General features: G+C 46.5%; 2 protein-coding genes and 1 long non-coding RNA gene across 7 annotated transcripts; 1 reads left to right on the forward strand and 2 right to left on the reverse strand.

Moving 5' to 3' along the window:
- Nucleotides 1-9,898: 9,898 nt before the first annotated feature.
- On the reverse strand, nucleotides 9,899-11,363 carry LOC120722941. Its single transcript, XR_005693644.1, has 2 exons — nucleotides 11,006-11,363; nucleotides 9,899-10,772 (listed from the first exon to the last, which is right to left on the reverse strand). It is a non-coding gene; the product is annotated as an uncharacterized LOC120722941 (long non-coding RNA).
- A 2,754-nt stretch (nucleotides 11,364-14,117) lies between these two features.
- Nucleotides 14,118-27,383, reverse strand: LOC120722930 (leukocyte cell-derived chemotaxin-2-like). Its single transcript, XM_040014131.1, has 6 exons — nucleotides 27,380-27,383; nucleotides 27,036-27,038; nucleotides 16,023-16,055; nucleotides 14,623-14,734; nucleotides 14,387-14,538; nucleotides 14,118-14,299 (listed from the first exon to the last, which is right to left on the reverse strand). The coding sequence occupies exons 3-6, from the start codon at nucleotides 16,045-16,047 to the stop codon at nucleotides 14,133-14,135; spliced, it is 456 nt and encodes a 151-aa protein (XP_039870065.1). The 5' UTR covers nucleotides 16,048-16,055; nucleotides 27,036-27,038; nucleotides 27,380-27,383; the 3' UTR covers nucleotides 14,118-14,132.
- Nucleotides 18,903-27,244, forward strand: slc16a12b (solute carrier family 16 member 12b). 5 transcript variants are annotated; one of them, XR_005693629.1, is made up of 8 exons: nucleotides 18,904-19,393; nucleotides 24,270-24,373; nucleotides 24,447-24,590; nucleotides 24,667-24,921; nucleotides 24,997-25,330; nucleotides 26,170-26,429; nucleotides 26,634-26,891; nucleotides 27,208-27,244. XR_005693629.1 is itself a non-coding variant. In XM_040014088.1 (7 exons), exons 1-7 carry the CDS (start codon nucleotides 19,281-19,283, stop codon nucleotides 26,816-26,818), a joined length of 1,395 nt encoding a protein of 464 aa, XP_039870022.1. In that variant the 5' UTR covers nucleotides 18,904-19,280; the 3' UTR covers nucleotides 26,819-27,243. The 5 variants fall into 5 exon arrangements, 3 of the variants coding, with proteins under 3 accessions (XP_039870024.1, XP_039870022.1, XP_039870023.1); XR_005693630.1 differs by having other exon boundaries at nucleotides 27,211-27,229; XM_040014088.1 differs by having other exon boundaries at nucleotides 26,634-27,243.
- Nucleotides 27,384-27,692: the final 309 nt, after the last annotated feature.

Genomic DNA, 27,692 nt, shown 5'->3' on the forward strand with positions numbered 1-27,692 from the left:
GCAGCGCAACAAGCACACAGTCGTGCTTTGTCACTCGTGGGGCTGCTAATGGAATTCCTTTCAAGTTTCACGGAAACATCATGAAGCCAAGACAAAGACCGGAAACATGATCTTTGTGGGGTCTGACTTTTGTCCCCCCCTAAGCGTGAGTCCCACAAAGCTCCTAACCGACACACGTCCCGTATGGCCAGTGCATACAAGCACAAAGCTTGTCAGATTTTTTTTCATTACGTGACGCTACCTGTGTTGTTTTCTGAAACGAGGCACACGTACCTTGGCTTTCAGGTAGCCGTTGGTCCGATGATCCGAGTGCTCAAAACATTTCTTCTCCAGGTCCGGAAGCCCAGACACATTGTAGTCTGGCCGCACACATTATCGGTTTCTTCTGCAATTATTAACTATCTTAACGAGGTCTGTGTGGGGTGTGTGGTGTCTGTGTGTGTTGTGTATTTACCCCCCCTATTGGACAGGAGCTGTTCAGGTAGTCACACGGGCAGCCCAGTGTTCACACAGTACGGTCTCTGGTGTTCGGGAGTGACGTCACCGAGGTTACTGAGAGGAGAAACCAGCAACGAAAACCTTCCCCGAAAACCCCACACACACACACACACACACACACACACCACACACACACACAAAGAAGAACACTTTATTATATACCCACAAAACCATAACAGTAATGTTCAGCTGGAAACTCGTCTTTCAAACACTTTGTTACCCAAAATGACCAAAACTGCAAAAATAATTGCTGTGTTTCTTCTTTGGTTTCTGGTTTTACTGAGTTTATGTTAAAAATCACAAACTCTGTGAGACTGTGGTCGGGCTTTGATGCAACTCTTCAGGTTACTGTCCAGGTAGCCCCCGGGGGTTCTGTCCTGCTCCAACAGGTAGGGGCGTAGCCATGTGTCGCTTCACCATGCGGTTGGTGTAGTTCGATGCTCACCGCGTGGACAGCAAACCAGCGTCACAGCAAAGCTCAGTAAGAATAATGATGGGTTAACTTTTTTTAACCCAAACCCAAACATGCGCCAGCATTATTGAAGGGGTGCTGGTGCGGTTGTACCTATCATCCTGAGCTCCTACCCACCCTGTCGGTGAACTTCAGGCCACACCTCTCTGCCATCTGTGTCGTGTTTCACTTAACCTGAAAGATCAATAACACGAACACCTGATCAAATCAGCCAATCGCGTGGCAGCAGTGCAGGTGAGATCTGCAGATGTTCCAGCAGCCCGTCTCTGTGAGAGTTTACGAGCTTGAGCTTTACAGAGGAGAACATGTCTTCAGGCTGTAAGCCTAGAACGGCTCTCCTTATGCTGTGGAGCTGATCTAGACGACAGCAGAGCTGCAGGGATGTATGCTGAAAAACGAAATAAATCATTCATTATTATTACCTGCGCCTCTCCTCCTCGGGGTTGTTCCGGTGCGAGTGGGACTTCTGTTCAGGCTGCGTCGTCCAGCTCTCCACTGTTCCTGTAGATCCTGCGCGGGCTTCATGTTATTGTGGGCTATGTCTATACTCTGGAATCCGGGTTTAATTATGAGTACACAGTTCATCGGTACGACCTTACCCTGACCGATAAACATTTCTAATAAAAGTAATCATGTAAAAGTGCATTCTCCATCCCCCCTGAACTACCCCGTGTGTCTTGCGGGTAGAAATAAACAACTGCATTAGAACACATAGATGTGTGGGAGTTTACTGTGGTTCATCAACAACCCAACACCACACACACACCTTAACAATGCCCGCTGACCACGGCTCGCATTGCCGCCTTCATGTAACCGCCGTGATCATGAACAGCTCTGTACTAGAAACCCACACCCGAGTCCACAGTGGTGTGAGTCCCACTCCGAACACCTTGTCCGCGGTATAGTCCCGTACTCACTGCCGTGCCTGCAGACTGCACCACACCCACCCCCCCTCGCTTGGTGCTTGTGCGACCTTACTGAGAACACTGGTCCCCAGAAGCTGCAAGTGCACACCGGGCTCCGAGGTCTCCAGCACCTTTGGTAGACAGCTTTAGACTCTCTCTCGCTCGTCGTGCGTCAACTCAACACGCCTTGGCATATACATGAAACCAGAGGTGCGAGTAACTAAGGTTCGTTCCTTAGCATGGTTCTGCCTACGTGGTGTGGTTAACGTCCCCAGCACTGGTGGGGGCACCGCGCTGATCCCAGACCCAGATAAATGGGAAGTTGTATAAGGAAGAGATTCAGTGTAAAATCTCTGTAAACATGCCGGTCATAAAGAAGAAGTTCATCAGAGGGACCGCTCAGAGTCAGAGAGGCTGCATGGTCTGAGCACGTGCAGAGGAGGGAGGGTGGAGGATGGAGGTGCAGGACAGGATGAGGCGAGGAAGCCTCAGAGTATGGATTAGAGGACTTCAGACGGTGGGTGAGAGAGAGGAGGATGCTGGGATAGGGGAAGTGGAGGCAGATGATCTGCTGAGAGACCGCTTCCGCCAGAAAGTAAAACTTTGAATAGAGTGTGTGTGTTGTGTGTGTGTGTGTGTGTGTGTGTGGTGGTGTGGTGTGTGTGTGGTCCCTCGAGTCGGAGCCTCTGTGAAAACCATTCCTATGTCTGCCGTGCGAACACACCACCTGCGCTTGCCGTCATCGACGATGAAGGCTCTGCTGTACACACGGGTGTGTATGCCTGCAGCCGTCTGCTTGGGGTTTGCATAGCCCATCTAAACACACACACACATTAACAACACAAAATGTGACTGTGGTCCCTGAACACACACACATTCTCACACAGAGTGTGAGCTGTGTGTCTCTTGCTTCTACGACGATGTAGTCATGCTGGCTATAGGACGTGTTTCATGCCAGAACCCAGACTACAGACAAGGTTTTCAGCGATAATCTCCTGCTTCCAACAGACTCTCTGTTTCCTATTCTTCAAATTTTTATGCCGCTCAGCGTTCGGCACTTAGACCATAAAGATTATCAGTCCAGCACACCAGTCGAACGGAGCGGCAGACTTTGGAGGTGTTCTCTGCAGGTCTCTGCTGCTGTTTTCATCTGCACTCATTTACATGTCAGTTCTGGGTCTGTGACAGGAAGTTCGAAATGTTTACGGCTGGATCCGCCCAATTCCCATGGCCTGTGGTTGGTTGAAGTTGAGGAATGTCATTCAGTGTGGAAGGTCCCGGGTGCAGCTTCCCGTGAGCAGCTCTTATGCTGCTGGAATCAGAAATAGTAAATGGCAGAGATCGGGGTGAGGTGGGCTGCAAAGCGGCTTGCCGAGGCAGCAGCAACTAATGACTATGAGCGCCACCAGCTGTTGTGTGCTGACACGAGATTTCTCTCTAGAGCGTGAACGGGTTGTGCTCGTATATTGTTAATGTGGAAAAAAATGAACAGTAACTTGGCTAACTGTTACTTCCCCAGCAGTTCTTGAAGTTCTGAAGAAGAACTCAGAGAACAGCTGTGACCCACCTGCAGGAGCCCGGAGAACTGTTGCTCAACAGCACTTTAAAAAAACCACAGGTCTGCTCTGTAGAAGCAGCATAAAGCTGAGCTGTGGCTCAAGACTTTTGCACAGTTCTGTGCACATATGGGTGACTTCATGTTAAACGCAGCACGAGTCCCTGAAGGCAGCATGAGTGAGTTTGTGGTACTGACCATAGGGACATCACCGGCGGTCCGGTGCATCGGCTCGGCCCACGCCGATCGGTAAGGTTGTGTGACGGAGGGCGGAGTCTCTGGATCTGACAGGACGACAGATTTGATTCATTACGACCTCAGATGTTGGGAATATTTCATACTTTTAGATCTGCTGTGAAAACACTGAGAATGAACTATTCAGTGTTTTATAATCAGAGAGCGTTTGTGCCACAAATCACTGAATCTGACCAATCACATAAAAGCAGAAGCTCAATCAGGAAGTAAATGCACATCTGTGTTCATGTGGCGCTCTTAAAGGTGCCGGTCTGTAAAGATGGGTGTTTAGGATCGTCCCCATAGTAACAGTTGGTCGGCGTGTCGAGCCATTGGATGGTCCGCTTTTCCTGCAAATGTTTTTTGCTCCTGAAATGTGAATCATAGCTGCTGAAACATAAAACACATTTATGCACAAACAAAGTTTCCTATTAACTGTTATGTTTTAAGCATAACAAGCACTCAGAGGACAGCTCCGCCCTGACCTGACCCTAACCTTTGACCTGTGACCTTGTGACTAAAATGGTGCATTTTATCTTTGGCTTCTATTAACTGCACAAACTTAGGTTTTAGATTATTCATGCAGTGTGCTTTGATGTCATATTAAAACAATAAAAAGTGCTGGTCGCATCTCAACGCCCTTTCATACGACATTGACTCCATATGGTTCTCAAGGTTTTTCCAGGTCAGTTTTGACCTCTACACTAACAATGAAGGTCAGTTTGACCAGCGTGGGCACTCGGTCCCCGGGGCCGTTGTGGTGAAGATTGAAGACAATTCTTAAAAGTGTGGGTACACAGTTTACTAATTCCATATTTGCTGTGACCCTTGACCTTGACTCCATACACCACAGTGAAATCCAGCTCGTGTTGTTGGTATCTACCATCACACAAATTTTAACTTTATCTTGAAAACTGAGGACGCTAGACTGCTAACAGACAAACGGACGACCAGACCAAGGACGTCCTCCTCCCAACACGCTGTCGGAACAAAGTCGACAAAGCTCCGAGTACACGACAGCACATGAAGCTTGAGGTTTTATCGAGCGGTTTTTCACCTGCGTGCGTTTCCTGGTAACGTACCGTACAACCAGCGAGATGCACACACGCCGGTCAAAACGACGAAGATGACGCCGAGCGTCACTTCCAGAGCTGAAAAACCCACAGCACAGCGACTTCCTGCTTCCCCATTTGTCTGTAGGAAACACACTGAAATGATTTCACCTTTCAGAGCTTCATATCATCAAAAACACGATAATACAAGAAGAAGAATTTCAGAGTCGGATCTTCTCAACCGTTTGAAGAAATGAATCATGGGAACAACAATCCGTCTGTCTGATGACTTCAAGGTGGTTGATGCTCCTCAGGCTAAAGACCAGACTCCATAAATCTGCCTCAGACCTTCATCAGGTTTTTCCATTAAAGGTCGAACGCCAGAGTCCGTCCACGAGTAGAAACCAGCAGCGAGGTTTCACAGATGCACTTCGGTCATTTTGCACATTAATCAATCAATCAATCAATTTTCCTTCTGTTTGTTTACTTTGTTTCTCTTTTTCTGCTTTTTGGGGAATAATAGAAAAGAGTTCACAATGTTTTCAGCTACACATGGAAGGAAATTTATATGATTTCTTTGATTATTTGTTGCAGATGAAATGATTATCTTTAAAGCGGGCCGCTCATCTCCTCCTGAGTCTCCGTCCAGCTCAGTCGTCAAGCCAGTCTGCCAACGCTCACATTCAGGCGCGAGACGAGAGGACGCATAAAGACACGACTCACCTGGAGTTGGAGCTTCTGAGAAATGTCTGTTCTGACAGTCTGACAGCTCAGAGCAGCTCGGCTCTTATCTCTTGATAAACACGCGTGCAGGAAAAAAGTCCAAAGGTTGCACAAGGTAAATCACAGATGCTGTTGGCATTCCAGATAAAAACAACCTCGATGGTTAAGACAATAAATTTGTTCCACCTGTTATCAGACTGATACTTAGTTTGATCTCTCAGCACCTCGAAAAACCGTTGAACTTCTCTCGCTCGCTCGAGGATTGCTCACCTGCTCGTAGGACAGACGGTTTCTGCAGAACCCTGAGTATCTCAGAACCAGAACCCGGTGCAGCAGGGAGCCATGAGGTAACACGCCTCCGTCCTAATCCCGTCCTAGCTAGAAGCAGCTGGCTCCGTGATAAGGTAAACGTGACAACATCACAGTGAGCTCTCTCAAATACAGGGTGTCCAACATGGGGCCAGGAGCCCACATCTGACCTGCCAAAGGTCTAATCGGCCCAGCAGATGGAACCTCAAATATTTTTCAATAAGCACGTTTCTGTCCTCGTGTAATAACAGCTGGGGTACTACTCGAGCCTTACACTGCAAGGGAGCTAACATATATCTATTATATTCAGGAAGAGGTGATAGACCATCTGAAGCAGTGATGAGAAAGGCTATTGACCGGACCTCTAGCACAGGCTTACCCAGGGGAGTCTACACCAAGTCTGTATGGTTTACTGAAGATCATAACCAGGAGCACCTTTAGACCGATTGTCTGCATGTCAACTCCGTCACCTGTACATCTCCAAGTTTCTGGCTTCGATCCCTCACCTGCTGGTGGACAGCTCTGAACACCACATCCAGAATCTTGGATTTGTGAGAAGGTGGAGGTCATTATGGAGGCAGATGAAACCTGGTCTCGTACGACGTTACATCTCTCTTCTGTAACCGGAAGGTTGCGGTTCGTTCCCCCTGCCTCTCTGTCCTGGTCGTTGTCCTTGGGCAAGACACTTCACCTACCCCTGCGGTGTTGGCCATGACGCGAGGTGCATATGGCCCTCGCTTCTGTCAGTCTTCCCCAGGGCCGTGTGGCTACACCTGTGCTGCCTCCACCAGTGTGTGAATGTGTGTGTGAATGTAGTGGATTGTAACGCTTTGGGTGCCTAGAAAAGGCTTATATGCAATCCATTCACTTGCATCCCCGTCACGAGCGTTGGGGTAGTTCGTGATGTACGGATCACACCCACCTCAGCAGCAGGACCACTCTCCGCATCCACCAAGTGTGTTTGAACTGTGTCTTCATTCCACCTACTTCACATACAAGGGTCAGTTCTACAGGCAGAAACATGGGTGTGCCATGGGCCCCCAGTTTCACCCATCTGGCCAATTTGTACATGGAAGAAGTGGAAAAGGGGCTTTGCTATCCTACCCTGGAACACCACCAAGCCATTGGTTGTATGTGGATGACACCTGGGTCGAAAATCAATCTCAGGATGTACCACTTTCATGGATCACATTAACTCAGTGGACACACATCAAATTCACCAGGGAGGATATGAACAGTGGCAGGTTAGCCTTCTTAGACTGTGAGATTTCCATCAGTAATGGGGGACATCTAAAAGCTGCGTGTACCGTAAACCTACACTACGGTCAGTATTAAGGTTTGACTCTCATCATCCACTGGAGCACAAAACGGGGTCATCAGGACGCTACAACCCAGAGCGACACCATCCCCACCTGACACAGCCAGGGAGGCAGAAGAACATCAAGAAGGCCCTGAGTAAATGTGGTTATCCAGCTGGACTTTTGTCAAAGCTGGGAAGGCCCCAAAGAAAGCTCCAGCCGATCCAGGAGAGAAGAACACCGTGCCCAAGGAAAACCTGTGTGATCCCGTACAGTGTCAGGAGTATCAGAGCAGCGAGAGCATTTTCTAAACACCGGTCTCTGTGGCTTTTAAACCCCAAAACACTGCGCCAAAAGGGTCCCCCCAGGATCGGGTCCCCCCCGCACAAACAGAGTAACATAGTGTACGCTGTTAAGTGCAGGAGGATTGGCAGCATTTATCATCGGGGAAACCAAACACCTCTGGCTAAGAGGCGGCACAACACAGAAGAGCCACCTCGCAGGCCAGACTCTGCAGTCTATTCACACCTACAGGCCAGTGGACACTCTTTCAATGATGAGGATGTAACCTCCTGGACAGGGAGGAACGCTGGTTTGAGGGCGGAGTCAGGAGGCCATTTACGTGAAAAGGGAAAGACCATCCTGAATCGGGAAGGGCCTAAGTACATCTGTCACCATCTTACAGTGCTGTGATTGCAGCCATTATAGCAGTATATATATATACTGAGAGATAAGGTCTGTAATCAAGGAAATGCAATAATACAGCAGTAAAAACAGTAGACGTGCGCTGCCACGGCGCAGGCTGGTAACGAGTTTCACGGTTTCTGCTCTGCACGTTTGTTAATTACATCAAAGGATACTTTGTGTCGCAGCTGTCTTCAGCTGGGCTGTCAAAGGTTGGAAAAATAAAGCACTGAATGAAAAATGTGTTTTACACCAGAGGATCTAAACGACCCTCATCAACACTCATATTACTCTGAAGGACAGAAGCCATAAAGCAGACATGTCCGTTAAGACACACAGAGCGCGGTTAAATACACTGAACAAAAATATAAACACAACTTTTGTTTTGTTTTTGCCCCCATTTTTCATGAACTCAAACTCAAACAATTTTTCTACAGGGTGGGCCATCTATATGGATACAGCGTAATAACATGGGAATTACATATCGGTGTCGGTCTGATACTGACCTAAATCACTGGATCGGATATCGGAGAGAAATAAAAAATGTAATCGATCCATTAAATATCAAAAAAGCACCTCACAAAACTTCCCACACGGGTAACTCGGCTCATAGCCGTAGCACGTCGCAGCAGTGTGGTCACATGATAGAGCGGCTGTGTGTGTTTGTAGCCTCAAACCAGCATTTCATCTCTGAAGTGATCCCAGAGAGAAGTAAAGCAAGTGTGCAAGTTCATCTCTGAATGTTTGTAAAGCATTCCCACGTTAAGCTTAAACACCGATATATGGAGCGACTGCCTCTCTCTCTCTCTCTCTCTCTCTCTCTCTCCTGCTGCTACTCCAATCATGAAACTGATCAATGATCAGCTGATCGTCTCTCTTCTTTGTTTTTGGCCCACTTTGCAGCAGAAAGAGGAAACCAGCGGCTGAACAACAGCAGCACGTTTAAGCTTGATCAGCTGTTGTTAGGATTTATTTAATATTACTTTGTACACCAGGATCTTTTTCTACAGCTGACGTAACTGTGCAGGGGCGGATCTAGCAAAGTTTAGCCAGGGGGGCCGATAGGGCATGAACAGGGAAAAGGGGGCACAAAGACATACCTTTCTTTCTTATTCTCATTTAAAATGTCGAGCTTTTAATAAATAATTATCTGAATCTTACACCCAAAGTTTTAATCTGATGTAAAATGTATAGAAGTCCATCACTGTATATAGTGACTGTTAAGTCTAATATACCCTAGTAAGCTGTAGTACTTTTTCCTTTGGGAACCATCTGTGCAGTCTAGTGATGTGTCGATCACGAACGAAACGGCTCTTAGAGCCGGGTCTTTGACGTGAACGATGAGCAGAGGGGGGAGGGGCGATAGTTACACTCAGTAGCACAGGAACAGAGCGGGAGGGAGAGAGAGAGAGCCAGGGACAACATCATCACATTAGAAAGGTATAGTAATCATCCACAACTATTTTCAGCTGCAGATGATAAAGGATTCAGAAAGTTTATTCATGCAGGTCCATATGACAGAGAATATGTCTTCTTTTTGTTTTATATTTTAATTTATATTTAATTGTGTTGTGGTTTGCAGTGTTTTGTGTTGTTTCACTTTAAATTTGTTTAAAAGGAAAAAGCTGAAAATTTAAATAGTTAAAAGTTGAAATGTGAATAGTTGGTTTTTGTATTATATGATTTATTTATTACATTTTATGTGGAGTGAATAAATAAAAGTACATTTACGGTGGCCCCTACAGACAAAGCACGTACAAAACACAACAGAAGTGCTCCAGGATGCTAGGGGGCAGTGTTGAGCTTTTGTTACCTCGTGGCTACACAAGCCATTCAAGTACCAACGACCGGATTTGGTGTGGAAGTAACAGGTAAATGAACATATTTTTTAAATTATTTGAATATATATGAGTGCTTGTGTATAAATACATAAACAATACACATATACTTTCAATTGTGTTTGTTTTTAAACTTGAGTTTGAACTTGTACAAAACGCAGCAAGATATTTAAAAAAAAACAATTTTATTGATTAAAAAACACTATATCGGATTCATATCAGTATCGGACATAAAAAAGTGGTATCGTGCCATCGCTAGTCCAAACATCTTTAGCTGCTTTAGTGTGACTCTAGGCTAACCTTGACTTGTTAAAGTTAAGCTCTTATTTGTTAAATCCAGTTTCACAGACAGAGTTAAATCTGCGTCACTCTTTGGGACTCCACAGAGTCAATGAGTCTTTATTCTTGTCACCTTTAATTGTTGGATGTTTTTCATTTTATTCCTGTTTTGTAGCCCTTTGAAGAGAAAACTGTTGTGTTGGTTACATTTTCTGTTGCGTTGTTCCGGGACAGGAAGTAAGTGTGTCGTTAGTTTAAGAGTTCTGGCTGTAAAACAAACCTCGTCAGGATTATGATTTTATTAGGATTTTGTGCCATGCCGATACAACTAAACTGGAATTAATTAATGTGTAGTTTTAAAGTGATAAAGTGCTCTCACAGCAGAGCAGACTTTTAAATATTTAAGAACTAATATGACAAAGTGAAACGTGGTAATGTTGTTTTACTGCAGTATTATGGGATTATTATACAAACTAAAGCTAGTGTTTAATTCTGGGTGGTTTATCATTATTATATTAATTATGGAATAAAAGTAGAAGTTTGATTATCAGAACCGTATTTGGCCATATTATTAGGCACATGTGAATGTGTTTTGTTTCATATAAAAAACAAGATTTCATGTACATTTAAACTAAAACAAGTATATTTTACTCTATTGTCTCACTAGAATGTAGTTTAATTATGAACATTCCCATATTTTGACAAGCTGGTGAATTTGTGGTGTGGCTGTAGCTCAGGAGGTGCAGCAGGTCAGTTCCAGTGAGCTCCAGTTTACCTGAACAGCAGACGTGGCTCCGATGGGATAGATGGTGTACACGCCGCTGGGTCGGCTGCTGTCTTCGTTGTAGATGTCGCTGCAGTCCAGCGGGAGCACGAGAGGAGCACAGCTGCTCAGCAGAGGCACCAGGAGGAGGACTGACAGCAGCTGGAACAGACATTCGCATGTTATTCCAGCATCATGTAGAGCTGCTGCATTTCTGACTGTCACTCAGCAGCAGTGCAAACTCAACCTCAGAGCCAACGTTCTCCGATTTTATGAAAACATGGTGAAGATCAACAATTTAAAGAAAAGAATAAAAAAAGAAGATTTTGATTTTTAATCTAATCAAATATCAAATTACTGGTGAATGTTTCAGATGTTTGAAGTTCTGAGCTCACCTTCATCGTCATCGTTCTGCTGAAACGATCTGATGAAAAACCTCAAGTCTGGGCTTTTTATGTGGAAAGATTAATAATTAACTGATCCGCTCTGTGTGGTTCAATCTGGGTAAGATGACTGTATGTGATTTATAACCCTTATTAGCTCTGACATGGTCCTTGAGGACTCTGACTTATTGTCAAACTTGAGCTTTGAGTTAGATTAATTATTCTGGCACATTGGCACAGCCTCTGGATATCCACTGTCCTTCAGATCAGCCAAAACCCTGTCAGTATGTCGGACAGAAGCAAGAAACATGGGAATAAATTATCAGAATGATCGATCACACACACAGAGCTTTACAATCTGTAAACACGTTCTAGACCAGAAGATAATGTTTGTGTTTTTCTTCTATCGGTCCAACAAAAACACGTTTGTACTTCCTTGAGCGCTGCTATAAAACTACAACAATCAGCCATAAAGTCAGAATTAGTACTGAGTTACTGACACAAACAGCTCAGACCAGAGTCCTTAAAGAGGGAGTGTGTGGACACTGCAGGTTATTATAGCAGGTTGGTTGGTTGATTGATTGATTGGTTGGTTGGTTGATTGGTTGGTTGGTTGATTGATTGATTGATTGATTGATTGATTGATTGATTGGTTGGTTAGTAGTCATTAATGTATTGTGAATGTGGAACACCAGACTCTTTCCTAAAGCTGAACCTGTTGTGGTTTGCAGTAACTGGGATTAAAGTGAAAAACACAAATAAACACATGAAGGTCTGAGTGGAAAGTAAACCACTGACAAACAGAAAAACAGCACCCAGAACACGTGTGCTGTCAGGCGCAGGCCTTACTTTCAGTTTCACACTACATTATCTGTAATGTTTTGTACTGTGTGATAACTGTAAGGGAACAGATCAGTGCATGACTGCAGACCACGTGGGGCTGATGGTCCAGCCTCTGGCCCAGAAACAAACTTCCTGACACGTGCAGTTTGTAGAATCTGGGCCACCCGCGGTGAGAGTTATCATCCCGCCAAAGCGCTGTTATCAGGTGAAGTCATTCCTGGTAATGTTTGTGGGAAACACCTTCATGTACTTTCTGGAAGTCCACGTGTTGTATCGGCAGTCGTGAACAGGAAGCACATCAGAGACAGAGACCGTTTGCTTTAAGCCAAAGCAGCCGGACGACAGCAAGACTCCAGAGGAAGGAGTCATGGATGAATTAAAGTTTTGGGAAGAAACGCAGGAAATAAAAAGGCACTGCAGCAGTTTGAAGCTTGCACACACAAAATCAAGCAAAATGTCAGGGACACAGTAAGGCTGGACAATCAGGACAACAAACTGAAGACAAAAGCACAGAAACTTCAAGAAGCAGAACTGCAGACTGAGTCAGCACAGGGAGAACTGGCAGATTCATGTTTATTATAAAGCACCAAATGACAACAACAGTCACCTGGAGGGGCATTATACTGCAAGATAAACTCTACAGGAGAAAACCCAACAATCACACGACCCCCAGAGCTGATCCGGGATCAGAGTGGGGCAGCCATCTGTGAAGGCAAGGGGAGGAGGGCAGAAGGAGGCAGGTCAAAGGAATATATACGCCCCTTCCATTAGTACCTACTAGAATCGATTCGGCACGGTTTGCCACAGTTTTCACAGTTTCCCATTAGGTCACAGTATCTGCTACTATTTTAGTACCTGCTCGGCCGGGTTCCAAGTGATCCGAGCAGGTACCAAAATGTGATGTCGTCCGACTGCATGCCACCGATTGGCTGGTCAGTGGCGTCACTCGATGAGTTGTGAGAGCTTCTCATTCAGGAAAATGAAAACTGCCATTTTTGGAACCCGACAACGAGGGAAATGTCTCTAAAAACAAAACTGTGGTCCCCGAGTGAGACGAAAAGCCACAGACTGAGCAGCAGGTACATCATCGCCTCAACGTCCACCTTTGTTGTTGTCGTGTTGCATACTAATGATGTCACTGGATTCTCTGAGTCGAGCCGAGTAGGTACTAATGGACACGGGGCTATAATGATGCACGGCTGTGGATCCATCCACAGAAGAGGGGCCTGAAAACTGAAGGCTCTGCCTCCCATTCTACTTTTAAATACTCTAGGAACAACAAGTAGGCCTGCAGAGCGAGAGCGAAGTGCTCTAATAGGATGATATGGTACTACAAGGTCATTAAGATAAGATGTCTTTACAGCTGAGCTCTTCCTTCATGTGTCTGAGAAGCTGAAGTCGGTTGTAATGGCAGCGACTGGCCAGCAGAGGGCGCCGTGCAACAGACCTGTGGTGGACCAGCTGCTCCCTCAGCTCTTTAATGAAGAGTCAGGATGAATAATAAGAACTTGGATACAAAGCACAGAGATTTTACGACATTTTTCTCTTGACTGTTTTCACGGCTTTGGCCTGTAATTCGTCGTGCAGTTCTACCGTCAGGGCGGTTGGTGGGTGGAGTCATGCACCAGGTTTTACAATATCAGGCTACTGACAGCTGCACAGTCTCAATAATACAAACTTTAATCTTCAATACAATTTTAGTTGAGAACGTTGGACACTGATGATTGTCTCTGACCCCAGTTACTCTGTTTATTATTATACAACACAAAGTAAAGTGAAATTTTATTTACTTTATTGTTCAGTTTATTATGTGATTCTGATCAAACGTGTCAACTTGTTCGTATTCTCAGTTTAAAAACACAGCAGCACTCATTTTTCTTTCACTCAATAAAAAAGCAAAGATGGTAAATGTCCTGTATTTATATAGCGCTTTACTAGTCCCTAAGGACCCCAAAGCGCTTTACATATCCAGTCATCCACCCATTCACACACATTCACACACTGGTGATGGCAGCTACATGTAGCCACAGCCACCCTGGGGCGCACTGACAGAGGCGAGGCTGCCGAACACTGGCGCCACCGGGCCCTCTGACCACCACCAGTAGGCAACGGGTGAAGTGTCTTGCCCAAGGACACAACGACCGAGACTGTCCAAGCCGGGGCTCGAACCGGCAACCTTCCAATTACAAGGCGAACTCCCAACTCTTGAGCCACAATCGCCCCATGACAAAGACAGGGAAGCAGAAAAAAGCTGCGAGACGTCCTGGTTTGTTGGATCAGGTCCTCGGTGAGGAGATCAGAAGTATGGTGTGGGGTCGCTCTTGTCGCACATCTGGACGTGGATGTGTGAGGTGATTCCCAGATAAACGCTCTGCATGGGCAGCATGGTGCCGATCCTCTGCCCCTTCCTCACCGTTCCTGAGGTTCGGTCCGGCCTCACGTAGAACAGCTTGAAACAAAGACCTGCAGGACGCAAACGCAACGCCTCGATCAGTGAATCAGTACCAGGATCAGTAACTCTGTTAGTGCTGGCTGCGCGTGATGACCCACCCTGTCCTGACAGGTTGATGCCCTCGTTGATGGCTGCCTTACTGGGGTCGGTGTAGACGGTCAGTTTCCCGTTAAGAGTCACGTCAAACGGAGCGTAGACAGCGGCGCCGTCGCTGCACTTGATGTCCACCCCTTGGTGGAGTCTGGTCCCCCTGTAACCAGCAGACATCCAGCTGTGAGCAGCTGTGCCACATCGTCCACACCAGCCTTACAACAAAAACGTGATCTCTGAGTACCGTCCGGCTCCGTACTGTCCCTGTCCCCATCTGTCCGACGTCCTCCGGCTGTTGCTCGGGTTACTGCTGCACAGCTGACCGAACTTAACGCCGTCACACACCCACAAAACAGCTGGACACACACAGATTTAGACTTTTATGGACACAGCCTTGGGTTTTCAGTTAGGAGAAAATAAATAACCAGAATTATTGCATATTTATTCAGACCAAATATTTTCATATAAGTTAAAACACTAAAAGATGGTCTTTAAGTAGTTAAACTCAGTTTAGGACAAAAGTCTTCAGATTTTCTCTTTTATTCTAAAGTTTAACGTTAATTAAGATTTTTAAGTTAATTAATTTGTAACGGTTCATATCATTACGTTACTAAATTTAATCATTTTATTCCCTTATTATTCAAATGCAAAGTTAAAAAATAAACTCAGATCTTCAAACAATTACAGATAAAAGTTTATGACATTTCTGAATAATCCCAAAACCTCGAGGAAAGTTTGATGTTTGCGTTGTGGGGACCTGACGAGTCTCCCTGTCCTCAGTGAGTCCTTATGAGCAGGTCCCCGTAACACCACAAAGGTAAGTTTATGTTTGTAACAATGAAAATAGTTTTTAAACTTTTTGTTTTTTTAAGGTAGTTTATAAAAGAGACTGGAAATACCCTTCTGAATGTGATCAGGGATGGACTGTAAAGTGCTGAGTGGACAATAGTAAAAACCTAACGACATGGGACCTGTAAAGAGGTGGAGGGGAGCTCCCCCAGACCGAGCAGATCTGCGGGTTTCATTGTGCCATTATGTTATTGTTAGTGCGTAGTATCTTTGTTTGTTTGGTTGTTTTCTTTTTTTTGTTTGTTTGTTTGTGTGTATTGCTAAATTAAAGTACCTTTTTAAAAAAGAGCTTATGAGGTTCTCAGTGGCAGAATATAATCTGCAATAAGACGTTATTTTTTAGCAAAGCCAAAGGAAAATAAGAAGGTACAATATGCACAGAAATGAACAATTGTGAGATATATAATGAATTCTGATTTTACAAACTTTTCCCTTCCTATTGTCTTCTGTTTTCATATCAAAGCTGAATGATACAGGGCTGGTGGTCGATAAAGATGACTGAGGCTCAAATTTTGTATCTTTATATGTAATCATGGGAAAAGAGGGATTTGTGTTTGGTCTAAACACACCATAAGGGTGAAGCGATGATCATGAGCTGTTTGTTTGGTTTTTTTACTGTTTTTCTTTTTTTCATGTGGATGACTGTCATAATTACAAAACTTTAAATAAAAAAAAAAAGAAAAAACAAAAAAACAAAATAGTTTTTAAACACCGTCATCATTATCGGGCATGCATGTGGAAAATCTAAAGATTGTTTTTAACAGGTTTATCATCAGTGCAGAGCAGAAAACTCACCCAGTAAAACTACGACGTGTCTCATCTTCAGGTCTTCAGATTTGATTCAGATCCTGAGTTTCTGCTGCTTTTCTCTGTTTTTATAGTCTGAATTGTGGAAACACCAGGAAACAAACACGATCAAATTATTTCACAGGAAAAACATCTTCTTCCTTCTGTGAAGCTGTAAAATCATAATCTGTATTGTCTGAACAAAGTTCAAAGGTCAGAGCTGCCAGTAAGACATTAAAGTCGTGTAAAGTGTGCGGGTGGATGTGCTGCAGGAGCCGATGTCCAACATGGAGGACAGTTTGGTGCTCGTTACTCAGACTAGACTGAGAACAGTTAACCCTCGAGATAAAACCTTGGCCGTGTAAAGCTACTGTGAGCAGGTACATGCTAGCTGGCTCACTCTCCTGTCACGCATCATTAGTTACTTATCTTTGCTTGTTACAGTTACCTGGATAACGTGAACTTTAAGGTAGACCAGCCAATTAACCCCTCCATCCATCCAAGTGTGATTTTATTAGCAACAGCATTCATGGCCGCTGCAGGGTAGCACCGCCGCGCTGGGTGAACCTGCCACAGACACGAATCATCGCATTGTGATGAATCAGCTGATCTCAGACCAGCGGACTTTTGTTCATCCTTCTCAGGATTCCCTTCATTTTATCAGTGGAGTCACAAAAGAAACCGGATCAGGACAAAACCACGGTCATGTCTGGTCATTCACCGGAGACACCGGGAACGTTTGCAGTGGTGGGACGAACCTGTCCTTAAACCCTTTGACCTTTAACCTCACTCAAACAGGATGCAGCAGCTTTTGGACACACACATTTATACACAACTAACAGTCAAAGGGCTCAAACTGCTCCAATAATATGTCTGTATACACGACACTGCACAACCCTGCAGCCCACGCGTTGTTAATCAGTCACTGAAATGTGGTTGTGCACGGTCCAAACAGCATGACAAAGTAAAAGGATAGCGATGATGGCTCTGGCTCTTTCACAGCAGGAGGCCTGACACTGTTAACATTAACTGAGGAGGAGCCACACGACCAGCAGTAAGGCGTCCAAAGGGCCGAGTCGCTGCAGTATCCACACAGAGGAGCAGGTTTTAGGGTTTTATTGAACTGCTTGTAATCAGACACAGCCGGCACGTGTCTGTGGAAATGTCACGTTTTGAACTTGGCCCAGTTTTTCTAACTCGTGTTTATCCTTCAGCCTTATCGTGAGCTGACTGAATCACTGATCTAAACCTGGAAAGCCGGATCACAACACCCCAGCTCACATCCTCCAGCGAAGGTGGAGGCCGGTCCTCTTTATTTCTTTACAGCTCTGACTGAGAAAGAGAAAGAGCAGCAGACACTGACGTTATCCAGGAAAACACGTTCCTTTTGTGCGTACACAGTTTGCAGTAAAGTGCAGACACACGTGTACAAATGCACACGGATCCAGATGTGAGCTGTCTTTGCAGTTTGCACACATCCAATCCAACTTATTTATAAAATCGAAGCACAAAGTTCTTTCCAGTAAAACACAGTAACATACATTAAACAGACAAAGAAAATTAAATAACAATAAAATGAATAATTAATGAATAAAGAAAGAAGATTAAAATGAACTAGGAGCATAATCTGGAGAAAAGCCTAATGTAGAGGGGCAGCTTATTCCACAATCTGGGGGCCACAACAGCGAAAGCTCGACCCCCGTGTTTCAGTCTCCACATGGGGACAGCGAGGAGTGACTGCGGTCTGAGAGACCTCTGTGGAGTGCGCAGGTGCAGAAGGCCTGCCAGGTACGTAGGAGCTCGACCATTCGAATCTTTAAAAGCAAACATAACATTTTTAGATGAACTCTAAGATAAACAAGCAACAAGTGTTTGTCCCTGTCAGCAGGCGACCAGCAGCATCCTGGGCCATCTGTAAGCGTCACAGTGAGGCCTGATCACACCGACATAACCTGCATCATTACCTGCATCAGCTGTGTCAACTTTCACTCCAAGCTTGGTGACGCAGGTCTGATGCTGCACACATGGCTCATGCACCAGGTGTTTCACAGGTGATCACACTCAGCGTGCTAATTGGTGGAGGGCTCCACCTGCTGGCCATCTGTCTCAGAGTGATAACACTAAACACACCAGAACATTTGCTGTTGTCTGAAATGTTATTCGTGTGGAAACCATTGAATTAATGAACTTTGTACATTTGATTATCACGACACATTCAGTTTCTCATCAAACACATTTCGGTCCTTCTGTCTCAGATCTGCCGGTTTTTGAAGAGTTATATTATTTATAATAAATATTTATATTAAATTTATATTAAATATAAAAGCCTTTAAATTTGTTTGATCTTATTTATCATGAAAAAAGAAAGAATCTGAAATTTGAGACAGACAGAAATATCGGAGGACTTTAAAAAACCACACAGAGTCCAGCAGGCCATTGTTTTCATTTCAATGTGTCTTAGTCACAAAAATGGTGAAAATACTGTTTTTATTCAACCTTCATGCTCTATTAAAGAACACCGCAGACGGTCGTGTCTGTCTCAGATCTCTACATTTTCCTTTAAAGTTTGGACGTGGTCCCAGTCTTTGTTCTGGTTCTGGTCCCAGTCTTTGTTCTGGTCCTGGTGTATAGCACACCCCTCGGGTGTGACACACACTGGTTGCCGTGGAACACACTGTGGTCTCTCTGGTCTGTCTGACTGGAAATGCTTGTTTGCGTCACCCGACACCTGAGACATCCTCCCTTCAGTCAGCCCCACCCACCCCTGGCCCTGGGGGGAGGTAGGGTGTGGAGAACTAAGCGCTCCCTTCGCAGCAGTACTCTTTGCTGACTCTGCCCTCATCAGGTCCGGGCTGGGGGCCTCAGCGTTCACACAGTGTGGTTAATGATTGAGGGGGGGTGGGGGTGGGGGGGTGTCACTCATTGACCGCAGGAACTTTTAGACCCACAGACAGAATTAGGGTGGCGGGACTTCACTGTCACTCCACTGGGACTCTACTGGGTTCGACTCAGAGGAAGTTGAAGGAGACTTTTAATCTGCTGGAGACAATCTGAGCGTCTTCCTTTCCTTCTTCTGTCCTTCTGCCACCCAGCTTCACCTGGCCGATCTCCACCCCTCATTGGGGGAGGGCTGAGTGCCCCTGGATACCTGATCACCTGCGGTCCAAGCCACACTTTTACCTTTGTTTTTGTTGTTGTGAAGCAGCTGACCAGCTTCAGGTTTGCACCAGAAGCTCCAGGATCAGCCACCGTGGTGAAGCTGCAGCGATGGCTGCTGGAAAGCAGCGGGACAGCCGGGAGGCGCCGCCGGATGGCGGGTGGGGGTGGGTGATTGTTGGATGCTGCTTCATGGTGACGGTGTGCACACGTGCAGTGACCAGGTAACGCACACACGCACATCCATATACTGGTCTTTATAGCTGTGTGAGGACCCTTGCAGTCTTGGTGCACAGAGTGAGGGATCGTGGACGTCCACACCAACACTGCACACAGCCGTGTTAGTGTAGCTACAGATGATGGTGTCTGTTAGACTGGCTGTTATATCAGAGTTTACTGATTTGTGCAAACATAAAAGAGACGGGCAAGAATCGCTTCTGTTGTTTTGCATTTTGAGGTCACTTTGGGTTCATTATGGCCCTGATACACCTTTAAAGAGGCACCTGAGTGTGTATGTGGACATGTTTAAAGAGATCAAAACATTTTCAGAGACAAAATCTTCAGTGAAAGAAGAATCAAAGACAGACAACATTCCTGTGACATGACTCAGTAACGAGGACATCAGGCCAATTAGAGCGAATGCCAAACAGCCTTTAACCATTCAACAGAAGACGGTCCAGAGATCTGCCCTAAAATTAAAACCAGTCTTCTCACTGTGACACAGCAGCATGTTTCTCTTTGTTACACATGCAACAAAAAAGGAACATTGTGTACTACTTTTAAAAAAACCTGCTGGAGAAACATCTGCCAATTACTGAGGTTAATTATAGGGATGGGTACCGGTGTCCGGTGCCATGATGGCACCGGTTCTGACATAAACGGTAGTAACCAGACCGAAAAGCAGCGCACATTTCTTTTTTTTCCCTGAGATGTCATACACTTTGAATTCTAGCCAATCATTTTACCTTTGCAAGGATAGTAGGCGGGCCCAGGCATGTACGTTCTTTTAGAGCAGAGCTACAGATTAAAAATGCCCAAGGTGAAGTCTGGCTGTACTTCACAGCAAAAGATGCAAACTCAGCAGCAACAAGTGCTTTAAGCTGATACTGTGATACTGTCAAAGGAGGTAACACCTCAAATCTGATGAAACACCTGGAGACGTATAGCATTTTCTTAAAAGCCGAGAAATGCGCCGTATTTGATAGCTTGCTGCGAGACCTCATGAGCACATCTACTGCGGGTGTGGTGCCTGTTATCGGACCCGGAGTTAGCAATATCCCCAAAAACCCGAAGAGTAGAGTCCTGGCACCTAGCCCTGCCAGTGTAGCAGAAATGATGAGGATGATGATGCAGCAGCAGCCGTTCTTCTCTGCGTGAGCAGCTTAATGTTGTTCGTGTGTAATTTATGTTGAGTAGGCTAACCACGTTATTACATTAATGCACGTAAGGTGAACTAGCAAACATCATCATAGCTACATGCGGCTGTCTTCTTGTTTGATGGCAGATACTCCCTTCACCCTGGCCAAAAAGGCTAAAATGACCAAAGAAAAAGTGGGAAACAGCTAAACATGAGAGGTTTTTGGACAAAGTTTGTGTTTTTTCCATTGATTAAGCACTGCTTCCAGCCAAGAGTGATGCCATATATGCCCCACAGCTGCAGAAAAGGCTAACATTGTTATCTTTTTACAAAAACCAGCTGAACATGAGAGGTTTTTGGACCAATTTTGTGTTCTCCATTCTTTAAGCACCGGTTTGAGCACCGTCTGAGCACCGGCACCGTTTCAAAAGTACCGGTTTGGCACCGGTATCGGATAAAACCTAAACGATACCCATCCCTAATTAATTAGTGACGTGGCTGCGTGTGAAAAAGCGTCTGAGGCCTGAAGCTGGGTGGCGTGAAGTAGGGGTGGGCGATATAAACAATATATGATAGAAACGATATAAAATTTGGCCAACGACAGAGATTTTGACTATATCACGATAGCGCATGTTGATGATGTCATCAAGCTGCGCCTGTTTTAGTCGAAAGCGTCGCAGCGGCTAAAACCATTATCATCTGCAAATTATGGCGGGTGACAGTCATAGCAAAGAGATGAAGCACTTTTGAAATATGGGGAAAGCCAAAAACTGCGCTTCCGTAACATTGATTCATTAATGTTGAATCCTCTCGCAGCTGCTCTGTTCCCATGTTGTTGCCGTATATCAATAACTAACCTCGTATTGTGGATGAATAATCTCAGTTGTTCTCCTGACTGAACTTTGGCCCGTGAAGTTTGGCCCACTGCTGTTTAGTTTTCTGTCTTCATTTATGTTGGAAGTGACAGCAGAGCTGTACCTTTTACTTAGTTTCAAAAATCTCTCAGTCAGAACATGCTATGTCATGTTTAGGTGGAAACTAGCGAGCCAACTTCCTGTTAACTTCTAACTCCGTTAAATTTAATAACTTCTGTTTTCATGGATGCCTGGATGTTAAACTTAATTGTTACACCTGGTAAAGCAGCAACGCTGATGATTTAATTAAAGATGAAAGAATTTAGTTTTTAACTCTCAGTGTTCGTTTGACTTTGGGACCTGAAGCGGGCGGAGTTTAGGACCCAGATTACTCCGCGAAGCTCCTCACCACGGCAGCCGTAATGCTCTGACCATCTATCAAAACATTTTTAACAGATTCTGCAGCCAAAATCGGTTCGAGGTCAGTAAGCACAACCAGAAGTCATACATAAGGCACACTCTCGATTTTTGAGAACATTAAAGGATTTTAAGTGTGGAAAATACGTTATACAGAAGAAAAGAATATATCGCGATATATATCGTTACCGCACGTGCTTCAAATTATACCGCGATATGGATTTTAGGTCATATCGCCCAGCCCTAGCGTGAAGCTGGGTGGAGTTCAGCACTTAGCCAGAGGATGTGTGGGCCAGAGTTCAACCGCCTCTCAGAATCACTGATTCACAATTCTGCACAGAAGTGAGAGCGCACAGAGAGCTGCTGCAGGTTTGTGGATGGTGTTTGTTGCTGGTACTTAGCATCCAAAGTTTTAAAGAGTATGAGCCTCAAACATGCCTGACGAGGTCTACAGAATTCATCCTTCTGCACAAAAAGATGCGACTTCTGCTCCGCCTCATTCACCATCACATCCACACCATCAGTCTGAACGCCCTGCATTAGGAGCATGCTCAGTAGAAGTAACTTATAATTATATTGGGCACCTGTGGCTTGTTTGTTAGAGTGGGTCATCGGTGGGACATCTCGTTTGAATGAAGTGTGTGAAAATTGAGACTGAGTAAAAAAGCACTGTAAGTACCATCACACCAGCTAGTGCTACGTGTTTATGATGAAGTATTACACTCTGCAGGTCGGGGAATAATAACAGTAAAAACACCTCACAGGTATTTTCAGCACATACAGGGGTGTGTCTACAGGGGGGCATGGGGTGTGCACTATTTTACACTGTAGTTCCTCGTTATTCTGCAGATTAAGATTATTAATAAAATATTTAAGAATATGTTATGTTATGTGGTTACAGAGTAACCAAACCAGCAGCATGTAAGCATGTTTGCCGCAGGCCTGCAGAGCACCAGTCAGACCAGGCAGAAACCAGAACACACAGATTCAAAAACACACCGTTTCTCAGCACGTGACACTGATCTGAGAGCAGTCAACATCTAATTATGTGTGTGCGTGTAGCTGGTCTCACTGGGAGATGGGGCTGTGTGTCGGGGTGAACTGGTTTTAATGGGTGGGGGAGGCTGAGCTGGCATTGGCTCCACAGTGCGTGCAGGCTGCTTGTTTCAGGTTCAGTTAATCTTAGTACTCAGATTACTTTTTCCTCGTAAGGAGTAAGCTGCGTGACCGGTTTTCCCTCTGAGATCGTCTCCGAACAGCCTCGCCGGTGTTTGCTCACCTTCTACCCTCAGAACGTCGTTCCAAGCTAAAAGCAGAGCTCTCCAGCAGGAGAGCGTCTTTGTATGTGAAGGACACGTGCAGCTCAAAGACTCTGGAGCTCTGCTGCTCGCTCTGCGCTCGGGGGATTTACAGCCCCACACCTCCTACACCAAACACCTGCACCGCTGCACCACCAGCAGCATCTGTGATGTTGTCGTTAAAGACTCCGCCCCCTGAGGATGGCAGAGCGGTTGACATTTCAGAAACGCCCTGACACTGCTGTCAGCCAAAGGAAACCTGCTTCCATCCAGTGATTAGTGACACTCAGCTGTGCTTCCCAGGTGGACGCGTCTGACGGAGGAATCCTCGGTGCCCGCAGTGACCGGATCGTCTATGCTATTCCTTTCCTCCAAACAGGAAGTTTACCGGAGGCGCCGGGTCCGCCCTGCTGCGGCCTGGCCCCCGGGGCTGAATGGGTTAAACACAGAGACACGCGGCCTCCTCCTGTGACCTTTGACCCACATTTTCTGCTCCGACCGGAGACCGGCGCGACTGCTGCTGCAGCTGGAAAACTTCTCAGAAACATGTGTTCAAAGCTCCGCCTCCCCTCCATCAGCTCGCTGTGAAAGAGTGTGTTTGTGCGTCTGTGTGTGTGTTATGTCCTCACAGTGAGGCGAGAGAGCAGGCCCGTCCCCCATGTTTCTCACTGCAGTTATACAACAACACATTAATCCTGAAGTTATGTGTGACTGGCACACATTACATAACACACACACGCACGCCTGCCCTGACTATGCTTTGTTTACAGGAAGTGCCGCCTTAAACCCTCCCTACTTCCTGTTCTGACTCTAATCAGCATTAGGGAGAATGCACGTTGAAGACTTAACTTTACGTCCATCTTTATGTACAGTCTGTTTTGGGGGGAGAACTACAATTCCCAAGATGCAGTTAAGCAACAAACATCCAATCAGTGAGCTACAAATCTTTGTGTGCAGCGCTTTGACTGCCTGTCTGTGAAAAGCGCTTAATAAATAAACTTACTTACAAAGTCAGCTGACTGCAAAAGATGAAGGAATTCTATTTAAATCTGAGCAGCAGCAAAGAATGATGGGTACTGTAGTGCACTGAAACTTTTTTCAGGGACAGTCATGGTGTGTCTTTGCAGCCGAGCGTGAAACGTGGGGCAGTGTTAACCCTCTCTTGTGTCTGCAGGTGTGTCTCCATCTTCTTCGTGGAGTTCCAGGCTCACTTCGGGGCCGACTACGCCGCCACCGCCTGGATCCACAGCCTGCTGGACTGCAGCACCATGCTGTGTGGTGAGTACCGCCAATCAGACATCACAGAGTGGTTCTTGTGGTCACGTGAGGCTGAGCGTGTCTGTATGTGCAGCTCCCGTCGGCAGCCTGGTGGGGAGCCGCTGCTCCGGCCGGGCGGCGGTGGTGGCGGGGGGCCTTCTGGCCTCCTGCGGCCTCCTGCTCAGCTCCTTCGCCACCAGCCTGGAGATGCTTTACTTCAGCGCCGGGATCCTGACAGGTCAGACTCAGACATGTCCTCCCCTTCTTACAGCGGCGTGCTCTTTATCATGCTGACACGTAAAATCTGTCCGCAGGTCTGGGCTTCGCCCTCTGCTACACCCCCGCCATCGCCCTGGTGGGCTGTTACTTCCAGCGGAGGAAGGCGCTGGCGTACGGTGTCGCCATGTCGGGCAGCGGGATCGGGACCTTCGTGCTGGCTCCGGTGGTGCAGATGCTCATCGAGTTGTACTCGTGGAGGGGGGCACTGCTCGTCCTCAGCGCCTTCGTTGCAAACCTGTGCGTCTGTGGAGCGCTGCTCCGACCAATAGCACTGCAGGAGGAGCAGTGTGGTAGGTGTTCTCATCAATCACATGTTCCCTCAGCGGGCCAATCAGAATCAGACTCACCTGTGCGTTCTGGTGCAGGTGACATCTCACAGCAGGACGTGGAGAAACCTCCCAAAGACTCTGTGGACCTCCTAGCTCCGCCTCCTCCACCTGAAAGCTCCGCCCCCAGGCTGAGGAGGATGTGGCGCCTCCTGTCCTGTGGGGAGTACCGCTTCCTGCTGCTGCCTGACTTTCTGGGTCTGGCCGTGTCCTTCCTGTTTCTGGCCAGCGGCTGCAGCCTCCCCTTCGTTTACCTGGTGCCCTACGCCCTGAGTGCCGGCATCAGCCACCAGCACGCCGCCTTCCTCATGTCCATCCTGGGGGTCATCGACATCGTGGGGAACATCACCTTCGGCTGGCTGACGGACAGAAGGTAAGGCGAGTGTGCGCGAGGACGAACACTGACGCTGGCCTGTTCCACACGTTACAGCCTCGTTCCAGAGGGGAACATTCGACACCCACAGCGAGCGCGAGCGCGTTTATTAGCCTTCCTGTGACTCTCAGGGCTCAGCGCAGGTGCTTCCTGCTTCCACTGCTCTGGACCTCAGACTAGGGTGAAGGTTCATCCTCCACCAGGTCATTGTCCTGGTGGAGGATGAACTCTGTCCACACGTGACGCTTAAAGACCTGAGGCTGTACCTGCTGCCAAAGGTGCTTCAACTAGGTGCTTTGGGGTTCCTGTAGCTCAGGAGGTAGAGCAGGTCACCGATCAGAAGGTCGGTGGTTCGATCCCTGGCATGCCAAGTATTCTTGGGCAAGATACTGACCCCAGGTTGCTCTCAGGAGTGTGGATGTAGTTAGAAAGTGCTTGTGAGAATGGCAGTGATTGGGTGCTTGAGCGCTCCGAGTACTCCGCGTGAGTAGAAAAGTGTTAAATGAGAATCAGTCCATTTACCTGACCCAAGCTGCGAGTCGTCTCCTCCATGTTAGACTTTACTTCATCTTTGATACAGTTTGCGAGAATTCAAAGCACACGTCCGGCGTGTCGCTCTGTGTTTAGGATTTTGACCTTTATTGGTGCTGCTCGGCGCCTTCGAGCTCGTGCAGGCGTGACTTCAGCATCACAGCGAGCGTCACGATGTTTGCAGGTGATAGCGATGGAGACGCCCACTCGACTTTGCAGCAGAACGCTTTCTTTTTAAAGGGACATTTCACACAAACATGGCTGACATTTGAGTGCTGATGCCGTCGGGCGTCCTGTTTGTCTCTCAGGTGTTTGAAGCCGCACCGCCTGGCCTGTTACGTCTTCTCGGTCGGGATGGAGGGTCTCTGCTGCCTCTTCACGCCATTACTTTGTTCGTTCCCGCTCCTCGTGCCCTTTGCCGTGCTCTACGGCTACTTCGACGGCGCCTACGTGGCTCTGATCCCAGTGGTGACGTCTGATGTGGTCGGAACTACGTATCTGTCCTCAGCTCTGGGCGTTGTCTACTTCCTCCACGCCATACCTTACCTGGTCAGCCCGCCCATTGGAGGTGAGGGAAACAGCTCCACCCTCCTGCTTCATCCATATTTAAAAGAGAAAAAACTTTAAATCCACTTAAATTTTAAATATGTGTTCAAAGACCGTGCGTCTAATTGTCCTCACAAACGTCATTGGATATTTGAAATCTGATGACATCACTCTGACATCGCCTGCTGATGATGTCACACCTGAAACTCTTCTTCTCTTTCTGCAGGCTGGCTGGTTGATGTTACAGGAAGTTACACAGCCACTTTCTTCCTCAGCGGCGCCGCTCTGCTGGCCAGCGCGGTCATTCTTTCCGCCGTCACTGGAATTCGCCATTGCCGCCATCGATCAGATTCGGTGCTGCTGCAATCTTCTGAAAACCGTCATCAGCCCCCTCCACCTCAGTCTGTCTGACCAATCAGGTGGTTTCATCAGCTTCAACAGGAAGGTGTTACCTCACAGCCCTCAGGCTGCGTTCACTCTGCAGGTCTTGATGCTCAGTTCAGATTTTTTGACCAAATCTGATTTTTTTGTCTGCTCGTTCACACTACAAATAAAATGCGACAGCAAACGTGCTCTAGTGTGAACGCTCAGAGCGCCCGCATGCGCAAAAGAAGACGCCACACACAACGCGCTCTGTTTAGACCCAGACCAAACAGTATGTGTGACTAATGGCCTTAATGTAAAGACTTGTTTCCGACATTCCGTTTCCCAATTTTCCTTTAAGTTGTAAAGTTGTTTTATTTACATTTGGCCAAACGATGATCCTTATTGCTGTTGTTTCTCCAACGTTGTCTTCCCAGCAGTTTCACTGGATGGCCAGGAAGCGTTCGCCATGTCTTCTCCGGCGCTGATAATCGGCGTCTGTCTTGTGTCAGTGACATAAAAGACAGATTTAATGCTACATGACCATCAAACAGCAGCTTTCTAAAACATCAGATATGTGTCGGACTCAGGACCACGTACGAAAGTGACCCAGATCGGATTTGAAGATATCGGATTTGTGCCGTTCACACTGTCACACCATGATCGGATAGATGGGTCGCACAGGGTCACAAAAGTCAGATTTGATGCTTTCGCCTGCAGCGTGAACGCAGCCTACGAGAAAAGTACCAATCAGATTCCTCGACACCAAAACCAAGCAGACGGCTAAACAGGCTGACAGGTGTCAATCAAACGATGACTTCACAGGAAGTGAAATCGTTTTAGTCTGCTGAAAATGAAAACGAATGATTTTGTTTTAATGTTGAAGAAACTCACAGCTTCCTGTCTGAGCTGCCTCATTATG

Source organism: Simochromis diagramma, unplaced genomic scaffold (assembly GCF_900408965.1).
Source record: "Simochromis diagramma unplaced genomic scaffold, fSimDia1.1 OVJJ01000669.1, whole genome shotgun sequence".
NCBI lineage: Eukaryota > Metazoa > Chordata > Actinopteri > Cichliformes > Cichlidae > Simochromis > Simochromis diagramma.

Excerpts from the sequence above, each read along its gene's own strand:
- LOC120722930 (XM_040014131.1), bottom strand. The coding sequence starts at position 16,047 with ATGAGACACGTCGTAGTTTTACTGG. Across the intron at positions 14,735-16,022 it reads ACACGTCGTAGTTTTACTGG|CTGTTTTGTGGGTGTGTGAC; the intron begins GTGAGTTTTCTG and ends GTGTGTGTCCAG. Across the intron at positions 14,300-14,386 it reads CATCAACCTGTCAGGACAGG|GTCTTTGTTTCAAGCTGTTC; the intron begins GTGGGTCATCAC and ends TGCGTCCTGCAG.
- slc16a12b (XM_040014088.1), top strand. The coding sequence starts at position 19,281 with ATGGCTGCTGGAAAGCAGCGGGACAGCCGGGAGGCGCCGCCGGATGGC. Across the intron at positions 24,591-24,666 it reads CAGCGCCGGGATCCTGACAG|GTCTGGGCTTCGCCCTCTGC; the intron begins GTCAGACTCAGA and ends ATCTGTCCGCAG. Across the intron at positions 25,331-26,169 it reads GGCTGGCTGACGGACAGAAG|GTGTTTGAAGCCGCACCGCC; the intron begins GTAAGGCGAGTG and ends TTTGTCTCTCAG.